This window comes from Trichoplusia ni, chromosome 9 (assembly GCF_003590095.1).
Source record: "Trichoplusia ni isolate ovarian cell line Hi5 chromosome 9, tn1, whole genome shotgun sequence".
In the NCBI taxonomy this organism is placed as follows: Eukaryota; Metazoa; Arthropoda; class Insecta; order Lepidoptera; family Noctuidae; genus Trichoplusia; species Trichoplusia ni.
In genome coordinates, this window is record NC_039486.1 from 11,002,208 (window position 1) to 11,017,484 (window position 15,277).

At 36.5% G+C, this 15,277-nt stretch overlaps 1 protein-coding gene across 1 annotated transcript; it reads right to left on the bottom strand.

Annotated features, from left to right (window-relative positions):
- Window positions 1-7,093: 7,093 nt before the first annotated feature.
- On the bottom strand, window positions 7,094-15,162 carry LOC113497782 (nucleolar MIF4G domain-containing protein 1 homolog). The gene is made up of 14 exons (XM_026877493.1): window positions 14,990-15,162; window positions 14,557-14,764; window positions 14,153-14,378; window positions 13,377-13,742; window positions 12,704-12,996; window positions 12,455-12,545; window positions 11,960-12,172; window positions 10,897-11,018; window positions 10,272-10,468; window positions 9,644-9,819; window positions 8,824-9,008; window positions 8,175-8,339; window positions 7,613-7,744; window positions 7,094-7,407 (listed from the first exon to the last, which is right to left on the bottom strand). The coding sequence occupies exons 2-14, from the start codon at window positions 14,746-14,748 to the stop codon at window positions 7,111-7,113; spliced, it is 2,655 nt and encodes an 884-aa protein (XP_026733294.1). The 5' UTR covers window positions 14,749-14,764; window positions 14,990-15,162; the 3' UTR covers window positions 7,094-7,110.
- Between the last annotated feature and the right edge of the window lie 115 nt (window positions 15,163-15,277).

Sequence of the window (15,277 nt, forward strand, 5' to 3'; positions counted from 1 at the left end):
TTTTATTGTACATGTAGGTGCTTATGTCGACTATATGGTATTAAATAGTAAATAGAAATACTTAAAGTTATCTGTAGGACGAGCCCGTGTCTATCTCGATTTCTATCTCTCTATCTCGATAGAGAAGGTACACGGTAGGCAAACAAATGAGAAAAAAGGTTGCCTGATTAGATTTACCATAAGAAATTGGTCTTTAAAAAAATCTACAAATTACGCTAAAAAAACAAGTTACGAGTACAAGCGACGTAAATACAAATTATTCCATTAAACATGACTCTATATGTTGTTACAACCCTAAATATAGTAAGTATTTATCAGATTCTAAGAACTACCATTGATGACTATGCATTTAGAAATAAAGATTTCATATTTCCTTTTTCTTTTAAATTTTGATTAGATTCATCTTTATATAAGCATCAGCATCAGTTATCAGCAGGAATATAGGAATAACTGAGTATAGTTAGTGGGTTTTTTTTATATTATTGATGCATTACAAAAAGCTACGATGATAACGTGTCTCTAAGGACCTAATTACATTAATCTTAGCTAATTGATTTAAATCTAATGATAAAACACTATCATCGATGTTCGTGAAAAGTCCGTTATATGTTTGCAAGGTATGACGCGACTTCTTTTGTAGGGGTGCCGGAAACTATAGTTTTTAAATGCAATCTATAAGAAAAACGAATGTTCAGATTTTCTGAAGGATGATCTTTTAATGTTTTTATAATCACTTTAAGACACGTCGATAGCCTTAGGTTATATGCTCCCTATCAACAGTTGGTACGTATATGCCACTCCAAACACTAAGTTAAGAGTTGGAGGAACGTCTAACCGTCATGAATACGGTTATCGCAGTGGGAGGGAGCCTGCCTACTGCTGCCGTATGCATGAGAGAAAGGGGAGCCAGACATCGTGGCTCCGGAACACGTTACTAAGTAGGTAGTTTATTCTAGCAGAAGTTACCACTTTAAGGAAGGGTAGGTAAGGATTTTTTCACACTCTTTGCATAGCACTGTAGCTAGGCAGAAATCAAACCGCAAACCCACACATCGGCACGAGCGTGTTCTTTTTTTTATCTCAATATCGTGAATATTGACTTAAAAAGTTGGTAATTCACAATTCAGGCAACCCTGTGCCACATGGGTCACACCTTGTCGATTCCGATGTGCAGATAAAAGATAGCCGGTGACAGATGATTCATATGCCTAAGCAATTAGTAACGACCTTGTGAGTAACGGAGTGGAATAATTTATCATCCTAAGTTCACGAGTCTTATGTAGGTATCATTGAAGAGGTAGGCAGAGGATCCCTACGTTCTGCTCCTGATCCTTTAAATTTTGTGTGCTTCACCATCACATCATATCAGCGTCTGCCTATCTTACTGTCTTGTTCACTTCTGATGGTGGGTCTCCCTCAAGGTCCCCAGAAGGACTCGTAGTTTTATCCGGTGCATCAAGCCGTCTAACTCATCATCGCTAAGATTCAATAACGCATTATGACATTGACACTACATATTGTACCTATGCTTAAAGAGTAGCAAGAATGATCCGGTAAGGTTTGGCCATTTTTGCAAACCTTAACACCCAACTGCGCAGAACGTAATTCGTTCTAAATTTATTTTTTATATCTTACAGATAAATTCTTTTAAAACAAATTAATCAGTCCTTTTTTTCGTGTTAATAATTTGCCTGCATTGCAACATCCATGTCCTAAAATTGTCACAGTATGTATTTATGGTGTAATGTTATAATAATTATTAAGAAAACAACACAAAAAAATGACTATCGTCATTGACAAGTCCTAAAAAGATAACTGTATAGCAATTGTTCGCATTATATCCAAAGTAGGTTTCTACTACATGTTTTGTTGTGCAGAAATAGCCAAGAGAAGCGTGTATTATATCTCAACTTGTATCCTGCATTTTACACGTGTACGTATTTTCCTTTGTGCCACAATTAACGTAGCTATACAAGTATACAATTTATATTCTTTGGTCGAAGTCGTTTTACGTACTTAACTACTACTGAGTATATTCTGTATAAGTATCGATTGTATTGAGAAAACATGTACTTTGATAGAATTTGCATCTTTGATTGGAATCTTCAAATGAGATTTTTTTACATGGTGAAGACAGAATATTCGTTCTATATTTTTTTTTTAAGCAGGGCAATATAGTCGTCAGATGTGGACTTTTAAAGCCAAAAATTACCTAACGGTCGTGCGAAGCAAGGATCTGTTTGATTTGAACCTTTATCCGCTCGCGTGTCGTATGTTTTAACCGCTGGACCATCACAACATATCTTATCCATTACTCAATTTATCCATTAGTTGCTTGGATGAAGATAATGACTGAAGTAATAATTATTGTCTAGGTATACGACATAATATGATACACGTGCGTCTGATGAAATCCATAGAAAAATGTGAAATTTCTATACGAGTTAATAATGAGTCATTAATGTGACTCGTCGAGTAAGTACCTACTTCCATTTCGCTAGAAGAGGTTTAATTTTAAGTTATAGGAGATAACTTTAGAAGTTTATTGAGGTCCTGACACTCATTTCATTATTGCACACCATCATATTTAATACGAACGATTTCTGAATTGGACGTGCCGCGGAAACAAGGTGATTTGTATGAAGTATTGTTGCTCAAGTAAATGTTAGTGTTGCACCGGGTAGCAACAGGCTTATGGTAAAAGAAGGTCGAGGCACTGAATCACAAAGGTAGACCAACAGAACCATTCAATGTACAGTCAGGTATGAAAGTGTTAGAATAAAGCAAGGGTCACAAAGTGCAATGGATGTTCATTTTTTACAATATTGGCGTATAGAAGTAGATAACGGATATTATAGTTATTTTATTTCCTAGCCCTTTTACAAATTGTTATTATTTCTCTTATTTTTACACAATTTTTTTTTTTAATTTCATATTTGAATCCTAGTGTCGCGGGGGTTCAAACATTCAAGTCACTGGCTCAAATATACCCAGACTAAAGCAAGCAATCATAGATCACCTAAGCACTTGTCCTACGCAGAGATCGAACTCGCGACGTATTACTTTGACATGACATATTATTCAGGCCTCGCGACCTGAACCATTCGGCTATCCGTGCAGTTGCTAACTTTACTTTTATGTACAGGTTGGTCCAATGTTTCCTTAGCAACCACACAATATATTCCAACAATATTGTTAAAATGTTTATCAGCCAGGGCATGGGAATATCAGCGGCTGCACATGTTTCTCGATGTAAGTACACACGGCGACACGATAAAATACTGCCATTTGCAGTACTCGTGTAACTTTAAAGGCAATATTTGCTTTGTTGAAGGTAAACTAGTGTGATATTGATAGGTATTTCAGCCTTGTTGCAGCGACCGCCGATAGAAAGAATCCTTAGATACTTACGTACTTGCTAATAAGTTGCAACTTTCTGTTCGGTATTAGTAAACCGAATGAACAAGGATTCATAATTTATAATATACTGAATGTAATTATTGTAGAGCTTTGGCCAGTTCCATTGCACTTTCGCATAAAATATTTTAAATTACTATACACGTGTAATTATTCAGATATCACTATATGGTCTAGTATCACCTCAGAAAATAGGACTCTTTCAGTTTGAAAGAAATTCCGGTCTACACCGTGGTTTGTGAGCATCTCGCTTTAGTATAGCCCTTCTGGTACCATTAGGTAATGACTTGACAAAATCCAGTAAAGTATTTTTACTTACCACTTAGGTCAGTAGGTTTAATAGTTGATAGAAGTTTTCGCGTGAACATGCTATGTTTTATTTTTTATCTAGTTGTTAAATTATACCGAAGTGGATTTTGTCAATTATCGTGGTCCAGAGTAACAAATTTTGAGTTTGTGTGTAAATTAATAAAATTACAAGACAATAAAAGTAACAGAGTTCTTTCATTGAGTAATATTAGTTTTTGAAGCTAAATAAAAACTTGAAGACAAATTTTGCGATCCAGTCGCAATGTCCTTTTATTTTCTCAAGTATCATTAAACTTAGATCCAACGATTTGGTTGACTTTTTTCGATGATGATAAACAAACGACCTGAAAAGTGCAGGTTGTGGTGTTAAAGATTGAAACAGTTTTTAAGAGAGGAAGGAACGGGACTGAACCATTACGAAGCTAAATCAAGCGGTGGACCGCAATAGGTACGCTTAACTCTTTGATTGAACTATTTTCAATTCTCGTCGATACTATTTCAAGTGTAAACCATGCCCTTGATAAAAACCAACATTGACTTAAGAAATAGAGCTTTATTGTCCTTCACGAGGCATCTGTTGCCACGCTGTGCACTATCAGTGCTTATCAGGTGGTGTCCACATTGCGGGCCAACAACGGTTAGATAAGTGCCAGTCCTTAGGCAGACTGCCTTGATTAGATATGGCGTCTTCGTGACTACACGGTGCACTGGACATGTTTGAGAAGTAATTGTGACGGTGGTTATTGTATGACTAAGTAGGTACCTATGGTAAGTAACTGGCTTGTAGAGTTTATTGTTGGTTGAATTGGATTTGGGTGTTTATGTTTTTGTTTAGTTTCTGAGAGTAGATTGAGATTCTTTGGGTCACATAATGAGGGATTTGATGATGGTTGACGATTGTCAACGATCGAATAACCCAGATAAAGTAGTGTCTATAGAACTTCAGAATTAAAAAGTCTAAGCAGGTCCAGATCAGCACATACCGAGATACTGGTAGGATAGACTGTCAGACACCAGAAGGGATGAAACGTATGATAATTAATCAACAATCGAACAATGATCATGGTGATATGGACAAACGTTCTAAGGGTCTAACAATACTGATATCTTTCTGTCGCGAGGCTTGCACAAACATTCAATTCACGTGCACAAAGACACCTAGACTCAAGACATGCGTGGATCAGACAAATGCTTGTCCTTTACGGAAATTGTACCCGTAACACACTCAGTGGGTTTAGCGTGGTGACCTAACATGGGGATCTGACTGAATGCTATTCATGTCAAGTATATTTAGTAAAACGTGGTGTTTATCTAAAGAAGCGAAACGGAACGTCTGGAGTCTGCAGGTGTGCAAAGAAACTGCACAAGTTCTGCGACTTCTTTGTTCAGGTATTGAGGCTGGAAATCGCATTTGTGTCCACACCGCTGTCGGTCGTGCACGGCACGTGGTTGTGTACTACTTACGATTTAAATGTTGAGGTAAACAACGGATACACCTTGGAACTCAAAAAAATGAGGAAAACGCTAATTAGCTAACCAATGTTATGAACGATAAATTGCCATTTAAAGGACATGTATCTTGTCTAAGAGTAATCACTTGGTCCATGTAATATTCAGTGGAAAAGAGACAATATCTCAGGTGTTCTCGTGTTCTTAACCATGTTAATATATTCTTCTTCTTCTTTTCTCACGCCTATAAATTGAGTCAGAAACTGTAATTGATGCGCCGTATGATGATATGCGTGACAGTTTTCATATTTCTTTGTCACGAAAGTCGGAAAATTTCTTTCAAGTCATCAAAAATCGATAAATATGTTTTTGTTCCCCGTATGGACTAATTCGATATTTTTTTTATTCGAAAATTTTCTTTGGGTCTCTTCACTACGATTGTCCATCATTACCTGTATAGTGTACACGCATATCATTATGCGGCGCATCAAGTATAAACGGGCAATCCCGATACATACGCGCGTTGGTAAAGCTTTTAAGTATTTTATCTATTGCAAAAACCTAACTTAGCTACAAACAGCAACATTTACAAAACTCTACATAATTCCCACACCATACTCGTATACCTAGTACGTCAAAGTAGGATAATTCAAAAAGCTCTTAATAGCGACACGCTTAATATTTCCGGTAAATAATGTCCAATTTCAGAGGCAAAAGCTCTTTAGGTATTTATCGTTTTATTAATAATAATCATTAATTTGCACTCTGATCTGGCTTTACGCATTTCCGTGAATAAATTGTTGCCTTCAGCTTAACAACATAATTATGTCAGTTAGTCGTAAAATTAATTGAGTTTTTAGAAACATTAGGGGATTTTAATTAACTGTTGCCTTGACCTTATTCTTGACTAGATAGCTTCGCGCTAGCAACTTTGGACTGTATTTTTGGATATATTTTTAAAAAGTAGACAAACATCCACAAAAAGGAACTGACGAATTGATACAACGTTAAACAAAAAAATAATCTTCGGTGTCATTTGTAGGCATCACCACATTAAGTAACGGGGCCCACGATGACCAGAGGCCCAGCACTCCCGATTAAAAAATGAAAAAAAGACGGGGATTGTAAAAATCCAAAATTGCGTTACTGTTGTATGAAAAAGGGGGGGCCGAAACGAACTGTGCCTAGGGGCCCAGAGATGGTTAATCCGGCCCTGATTATGGAAGGAAATGGTATTGGTAATGTAACTTCTAATGGATTAGTCACTTGACCTGTTTCTTATCACTTTCATACATTGGTCCGTTTTCTATGAACGCCAATATACTTTCGTTACACTTAATCTAGATTCGCCAGTTGAATTTGTATGTACGCCATTTTCTAAAGGAGGAATACTATGACTTAACCAAAAACGGTTTTATATATTTTTTTAATAGTTAGTTTTCATGTTAGTAATTAGAAAAAACTGCATTCCATTAAATTTAATCGATATCTTGAGTAATCGTAGTTTAGTACTTGAAGTAAACTTATCTGCAAACATCTACTTCGGAATAATTATCTTGCACGTGCACATACCACTTCTCTTTACCTTCCTCAATTAAAACCAATAGTTCAATTGATTGTAGTGTAATATTAGAACCTTCTTAAATAGTGTTGAAAACTGGATCATAGAAATCATAAAGGCGGGTTTGTAATAGTCAACATTTTCATCATTTCATCAGGTTGTATTGTTTTCTATAGGTTCGCAGTAAGCTTTTCTTTGGCATAGCGGGGGAATCCTCATGGACATCCAACATCCTAGGAGGAGCTAGTGGGCAATGCCAGACTCTTGCTGACTAAACTTGAACCGCCGTGCAACATCTCCCGGGTTTGGCTCGACGCGGTGTGTAACGACTCAAACAATAAAGAAAAACTCACAAAATATAAACAAATTATATATTAAAACTTCATCTTAGACTCATGTAAGGTTAATATCTTATCAACTTCTAAGGCCCGTTCCTTCAGCGTGACCATCTCTTGGTCACTCAACACATCGCTCTTTTTCCCTGCATTCTTTATCAAGAAGTGTTGTATAAACAACCGTATGCTTTCCCTAAACATCTGGAGTTTGGGAGCCTTCGATATCCTGAGGAAGACCTCCAAAGCCGCTTGGAGGTCGGCGTTCATGATGATGGAGAGCAGAATCTGGCGCATGAACCGCACTGAGTGTTTATTCAGTTCCGAAAATTGGATCACCTGTGAAGTAAGAATTTTTGTTTCAAACCCTTTGTTAATAGAACACAGAATATTTGGACTGCTAAGTGCTCGAATGTTTCTAGCACGAAGCACAACTCAGTAAATAAGTTTGTGTAAAATGTTGAATATTGTTAACCCGTATAAAAACACACCAACAAATAACACTGCGAAAGAAGAAGCTTCCTGTGCTCTCAGTGATACATACCTTCAAGACAGACAGCGGCAGTCCCTTCTCCATGATGAGATGTGTCAGGAACTGCGCCAGGTTCGCAGAAGACTGCTTCGCTATGGTGTCCAGCTCCTTTATCTTGTCCCAAACTGAGTATTGGATTGATAACTGAAACAAATTGTGGTATATTACAATATGGATTTTCGGATATTTGGAATAGCTGTTTTAAGCATGGGAATGTCCTGGTGTTCAAAAGGCTGATGATGATTTGATTGGTATGCAAAAGGTGAAGATTCGATCTCAACGGAGGCTAGTCTAAGTGTATATCTATCAAACTCTATATGTGTTTTCTTGATTTTTCTGATTCGCGACTGAAGAAAGCGTTGAGAAACTTGAGGAAACTTGGATTCCAAATTTTCGAATTTCAAATCGGCAACACATACAGAGCTAGTATGATGATCAATGATCCAAATCTCCACTATATGGAAAGAGGACTATATCCAATACTGGGACATTTATTTCTTTTCTCCACACCCAAACATGCAGACAACATTGCTTGTAATATAAAAATTTTGGTATAAGCATGTTGTCATCTCACCTGGTATTTCCGATCGGTATCGCACAGTTTCTGTCCCAGCACAGCGTAGTACGGGTTGTAAGTCTTCTCCTGCAGACAGCAGGCCAACAAGACGTGCACTATCTCCCTCTCCTGCTGGCCCTTCAAGCCTAGGTGCTGGAGCTTCTCGAAGGCGTCCATGTAGTCCTGAAGGAAATATACAGATATTTGTAACTCTCAAGGGAGATTGTCCGCGGTTCTTATAAGGCAAAAGGATGGAATATGCATGGGCTTTAGTCAATAAAAGTCCGACACTCCTTACCACTCAACCCAAAGCGGGAGGTGTCGTTTGATGATTTCAAATTCAAAACATAAAAGGTTGGATGAGAGTTGAAAGTGATGGAAGATTTTCTTCTATCATTAAAACATAGTTATAAAGTCTAGAGGGCCTATCACAACCGCTTAAGCAAGACAATCGTTGTTGTGGAAGCGGCATAAAGCATCGTCTCGCTTTTATTACTGCTTTAAGAGGCAATGGAAGATGGTCCAAGATTGCAAATTGCCAAGGGGTCCAAAGAGGATCAAGAAACATTGATTGATTTAACAATAAAAAGTTAAACTAATTATTATACTATCTTTTAAAGAGGTTATTGGCTAAACTCATACTCTAAATTCTTATTATTTTACTCACCTCAGCAGCCATTATAACACAGAATATGCTTCTTCTGACGTCAGTATTCATCCTCTGTTTCCTGGCTAGTTCTAGAAGCTTCTGGTCGGCGGTGGGCACTAGCTTGGCGGCCGGCTTCTCCTCTGGACGCGTGATGTTGCCCTCCCACGCTGAACCAACCACCCACCATTTACCGCGCTCATCAGCTGTGAGATAAAGGATGAAAGATGTTATAATATTGAATGTAATAGTTCATTTTGGGTCCATCCGAAAAATTAACTCTCCATCTATTCGTCCATCCGTCACCTGACGGGCCTGTTGGTCTAGTGGTTAGTGACCCTGACTGCTATACCGGAGGTCGTGGGTTCGATTCCCGCCCAGGATAAATGTTGTGTGATGAGCATGATTATTTGTTCTGGTGTCTGGGTGTAATTTATCTATAATATGTATGTATTTAGAAATGTATAAGTAAGTTTATCAGTTGTCTGGTTACCATAACACAAGCTCTGCTTAGCTTGGGATCAGATAACCGTGTGTGAGTTGTCCCAAGATATATATAAAGATATATACCAGCAATTTTTTTTAACTTAATATTTTTGCGATCTACCTTCGGACCAGATTTTAGCGTTAACGAATTCGGGGGCGTACCGAATTTAATATGAAAGCACTTTACCATAGAATATTCATTCACAAATAATGTATGTATTTGTTACCCCTTAACATTCAAACAGTTAAATCAATTTTGATAATATCTAATTTTGAGGTAGCTGAGGCCTTGGAATACTCTTGGATTCCGAACGTCTGGTATTCTAATAAATATTGTTTATTTCTAAAAACCCACCTTTCAATAGGTCTTCAAGTCTAATATTTAGCGGTGTGATATAGTTTCCTTTCCTAATAATCCCTCTGCTTAACTTCTTGAGTTCTTCCACATAGGAAGGCTCATAGTTCGGTATCTTAGTCAGATTGTTGTTCTTCACAGCCATTAAGACTTCCAGCAGGAATTTTATTCGGGATCTGTAATATAAAAAGGATGTATGATTTACATATGGATTTTTCAACCAGTCCAAAATAAGTCCAAGTAAATAAGTATAATAATTTTGTTAAATGGACGAATAACCTTAGGTACTATATTTCAATGTGTTTGAAAAAGAAATACTCTCCATTAGTCTCAGGTAATTAAAATACAAATATACTGAGACATTTCAGTAAAAATGGCTATTTTTTTTTTGTATTGCGTTGCTGCAAATGTTCCGTAAGGTCACATGATGGTAAGCAATTACCATCGCACTTGGACAACTACAACACCAGAGGAACCGATAATCGTTTCCCTTTAGGCAGAGTGTACACTCGCTTTTTGAAGGTCCCTAGGTCGTAACCATTTGAGAATACTGCTGCTGTGAAATTGTGCCATAACACTGAAGTCTTGCGTATAAAATGTTGAACCATATCAATGAATGAAAGCTTACCCAGCAGCTGAAGCCTCGTTGAGTTTCGCAACTCTAGTCTGTGTCTCATGTATAAAGTTCTTCAATGCCAGGGGTTCCTCTTTACGTAACACACCGCCCACACTCCTCAGCGCGACCAACACACATTCTATATTCTTCTCCGTTAACGAATCTAAGAGACGACTCAATATATCGTAAATTAAAGATGCGTGGTATATCTGAAAATTATTACATCAAAATGAAATAGGATGAAACGGAGCAATAATAGAACGGATAGTCGAGTAGGCGAGACAAGTGTTTGTGCGATCCAAGAATATTTGTTCCGCATCTTGGTCTTTGTGCATTTGACTTGAATTTTGGTGAAACCTCCGTGACGTAAGGATTAAATTCCTTAGGGAGTATTTTTTTTTTTGCAGAAAAATAAAATTGTAAATGATGTCTGAATTTTTCTAGCGCTATTGACTATTAATTACTAAAATGTATGGATATGTCCATACTTTTTATATTTAAATTATAACTTTAACTTATGATTTCAATATAAAAAGAGCCTGATTGAGAGTTGTGTCAATTTGGTTGTGCAAATGTAACTTATTTATGATTAATGATTTAATGATTTATACAGGCTGTATAGAGTTTTGCTTCGTACCTTAAAACTGTACAAGTGTGCTAAGCAGGACACTAGGTTATCAAGTGTCTTGTCTGGTATCGGTTGCGGCGTTTGCATCATGTTATCGAACCTCTTGCAAAGGTCCTGCAAAAAGTGAGCACCTGTAATCACGGAAATAGTGAACATTTTTATAGCCGTAGGGAAAGTAGCTTCTAACATACTGTCAGATTTTGCAATTGTTCTTTCTAATAAGGAATTTATATAAAACACGTGACGGTGACGAGTAATACTGTTAAGCGTTCGTTGCAAATAAATAATAAATTCAAAATTCATATAAATTAAATAGTCAAATAATTAGTGGTACAAAGAAGCATTTTCGGATACATCATCGGCCTAGCCTTTTCCCAACTATGTTGGTGTCGGCTTCCAGTCTAATCGGTTTCAGCTGTTAAGGTACCAAGTTTTACAATGAGCGACTGCCTATCTGACCTCCTCAACCCAGTTACCTGGGTAACAAGATACCCCTTGGTTAGACCCGTTGTTAGACTTTCAAGCTTCTGACTAACTGTAACAAAGATGATGAATAACAGGCATTAAAGATGTAGGACTAACAGCCGGGACCCACAATTTAACTAGGCTTCCGAAACACGGAGGTACTCGTTACCTTATGACAAAGATGGTCACCCATCTACGGACTAACTGTGTCAAGCGCAGCTTAACCTATGATCTGATTAGTATCCGAAGATACTAATCAATTGTGATTATTCGTCTACCCTGCGTCCAGCCAGAGCCGTGTACCTGAATTACATTTTACCTAAATTGCTGAGGTTGTTGAAATATGCTTTTGATCACGGTATAAGAGTTGTTTTCGAAAAATTCACCATTTTATTAGCAAGCAGTATCGACACTAACACCGCGTATTTGCCTTAGCAGTATTAACGCCGGATTGCGGCTGTTGTTGGAATATAAAGCTTCTGCTTACGGTATAAGAGCTGTTTTAACAGTACACTCAAAAACCTTCGAGCGTACACCGAATTGCGACTGTCGTTGGAGTTTAAGACTTCTGTTTACGTCACAAGAGTTGTTTTAACTAAACACTCACCAATCTCAGAGCCAACATTAGCGTGTAGTATAGCGACGAGCGCGGCGTGTTCGGCGACCATGCGGTCGGGCGTGTTCGCGGGCGACACGGTCGCGTCCAGCCACAGCTGAGTCAGCGACGTGTTGACGGAGTTGCGGCTGTTGTTGGAGTACAACGCTTCTATGGAGGTCGATGCCCAGTGGAGATTTGTACCGGCTAGCTTGTTGAGGACGCCTAGAAAAAAAATTTGTTCGCTTTGCAGATTAAATAGTAACAGTTTAAAAAAAACTGAACCACAGTAAACTGTTGTTAAAGTTCCATAAAGTAAATGTATATGTTGCCTTAATATTTACTTTAAAATTACAAACATGATAAATTAAGGACAAAGATACTGCTACAAATCTTGATTTTAATATTAATTGTGATAAAAATGAGAATCATAAAGAATTTGGCGAAGGAAAACATTGAGACGAATCAGTTGCAATAGATATATATACATATATATATATAACTTACTTTTGATTTGTCGTTTTAATTGGATCAGCTGTTTGTCTGAACTAGAATCTTTGTTTCTGAGGTGAGGTGGAACATAAACTCCTTTTTCTTCCTGTAAGGACAAGAAATATATAAAAAATATCGCCACAGCCTGATTATGGGTAAAAATCTTTCATAGACTGTCTATAAGTCTTTAAAAATCTCTAATACTATGGAAGAAGATCTTTTATATTCCGCGACTAAAGATACGTCACCAACCTAAATACGTACCTTTATAACATTTCCCTCTTTATCTCTCTTCCTTCCATAAATATCTTCCCAAACATCAGGCTTCTCTTTCTTTTCTTCTATTTTCTCACCTTCATCCGAAAAGGGATCATCATCGTCATCATCATCACCAGATAAGTGCGATACTTCATCATCACTGAATACTTTACTTAATTCATCAACAGATACAATTTTTTCCTTTGATTTTTTCTTTGTTTCTATTTTTTTATTTATTTCTTTAGTATCTTGTTTTGCCTTTTGATTTTGCTTTGCTTTTTGTGATTTGGTTGGTTTTTCTGTAATTTGAAAATTGGATAGTTGATATGAAAAATGAGGGCAAGAAACCACTAAGGACAAAATTAATGATGATAGGATTTTTCACTTATACTCTACTTGTTTGGTACGTTGTTGTTTAGTAATCTCTGTTGATGTTTATCATTGATAAAATTTTATTTATAAACTGCGTTTTTACACAAAATGAAACTCCAAGATTGTTAGCATTGTTTTAGGTACCAAAAAAATGGTGTATAAGTGTTTAGTTTAACCATAACATTAAATTGTGATAAATTATAATCCTGAGTAATAATAATCATGTTTGCCTTTAAAACTATTAGTAAGCCAAATCAAACATATCATCACTGCATAATACTAACAATAATAACCACAAAAAAAATACCTTCAGGTCCATCATCAGAACCACTATCTTCTCCATAATGACTGTCCATATCATCTTCCCCACTTATTTCACTATTTTCATCATCATCATCATCATCATCACCCTCACTCATTTCTTCATCAAATTCTTCTTCACTGCCTAAATCTTCGTCATCTACATCCATTTCATCACCACTGTCACCAGAAAGGTCCTCATCACTATTATCTTCTGCTTGTTTCTTCTTTGAACTATGCTTTTTCTTTTTATCTTTACCAGTGACTGCTGCCAGGTCATCTTCAAAGTCTGAGTCAGCATCTACTTCAGCTAAATGCTTTTCAGCAGCTACTATTTGCTCTGTTGTTGATTTATCACATATTTCTAGTAAATCTGTAGTAAGTTAAGATGAAATTAAGTTTGATGTTGGTTGTGCTCTGATTCATTATGCGCCAGATGAAGGGCATTCAATAACACAAGGCCACGCATGGACGGAAATTACGAAAAACAGAGAGACTTGAATGGGAAATGGAGAGGCTTTTGCCGAGCAACATGATCTTAGGCTCTACAAAAATATTCAATACTCTGGGGGATGACTCTCAACAAATAGTACTGTAGCATAAGTAAATGAATCCATTAATCAGGACAACTGTTTAGAACACATTTTTTAAAAATTGCACAATCAGGTAAAAGTAACATGATATGCTATTTCGAGTTATCAGGGAAGTAGTGTGGGAGTCTTAAAAAATATTAAATACAATGAAAAGTGGATGAATAATATTGCAAATAGCAAAAAAGGATACAGTCAAGTCCATCATCAGCGAAGTAATTATTCTTATTCTTAGTTTTGTTAAGGCCTAACTGTTTCTCCAACTTCTTAATAATCTTGTCCTCATCCTCATTGGCCTCCATTAATAACCTCTTTCTCTGTTCTTCCATTTCTTTTTTTAATTTGTTGGCTTCTTTCTTTTCCTTTTGCTGTTCTTTACCGAGGATGTCTAGAGGTGTCTCTACTTTGGATTTCTTTTTCTGTAAGTTATAAAATAATTTGTAAATTTTTAAAGGTATTTGTAGGTATCTTATAGATGAAGTTTATATAATACACTGCATTATAAAGTAATACATCATTAAATAGTTCAAAAATACATTTAAGTTTCACATTTTTTTGCGGCAATTTTTTTCCATACTGTAAGTGACTTGTACGTACCTTAACTTCCACTTTCAGTTCTGGAGATTCTGCAGGCCTTTTAACAAATCTGCCTGCTGTATATTCAGGCTTATCGTTCTTTTTTAAATAATGCTCTTGACGATGAACTTTCTTCTGCTGCCTCTTTTGTTTACGTATAGCTTTTCGCGTATTTTCAAACATCGGCCGACTTTTAGGTTTATTCTTCTTCATTGTATTTTATTTTTAGCTAAGTTTTAGCAAAAATGGTGAAAATAATAACAAAAAATAATACAATTTTAAGGTTATGAATAGTCAGATGAATGCATGACTTTGACAGCTACCTACATGTCGAAGTTCGGTGTTAATTCACTGTCCGTTCGAAAAAACTCTTCTGATGCAACATAAAAGTGCTCAAAAGGTACATCAAAGAAAACGGAACTTGTATGTGAAAAGTAGGCGAAAACCACATTACCTGGCCGATATAAAGATAAATATGATTTAAGTCTGGAAGATCGCTTTTGTTCGGGATATATGCTTCACTTGATCCATTAAAAATAAATTAGTTACATATTGATATGAGGCATCTTTACATTTTATTATTACATCTTAATTTTTCACTACTCTCGGGGCTTTCTAGACCACAGAGTAAAGTTATTCGGTTCATTATTTCCGAACGGAGAAATATAATATACGTTACCTTCTATGCAGCTTTTCATGAACTTATTTTTACGCCAATATTTTTTGTAAAATTAACCTTACA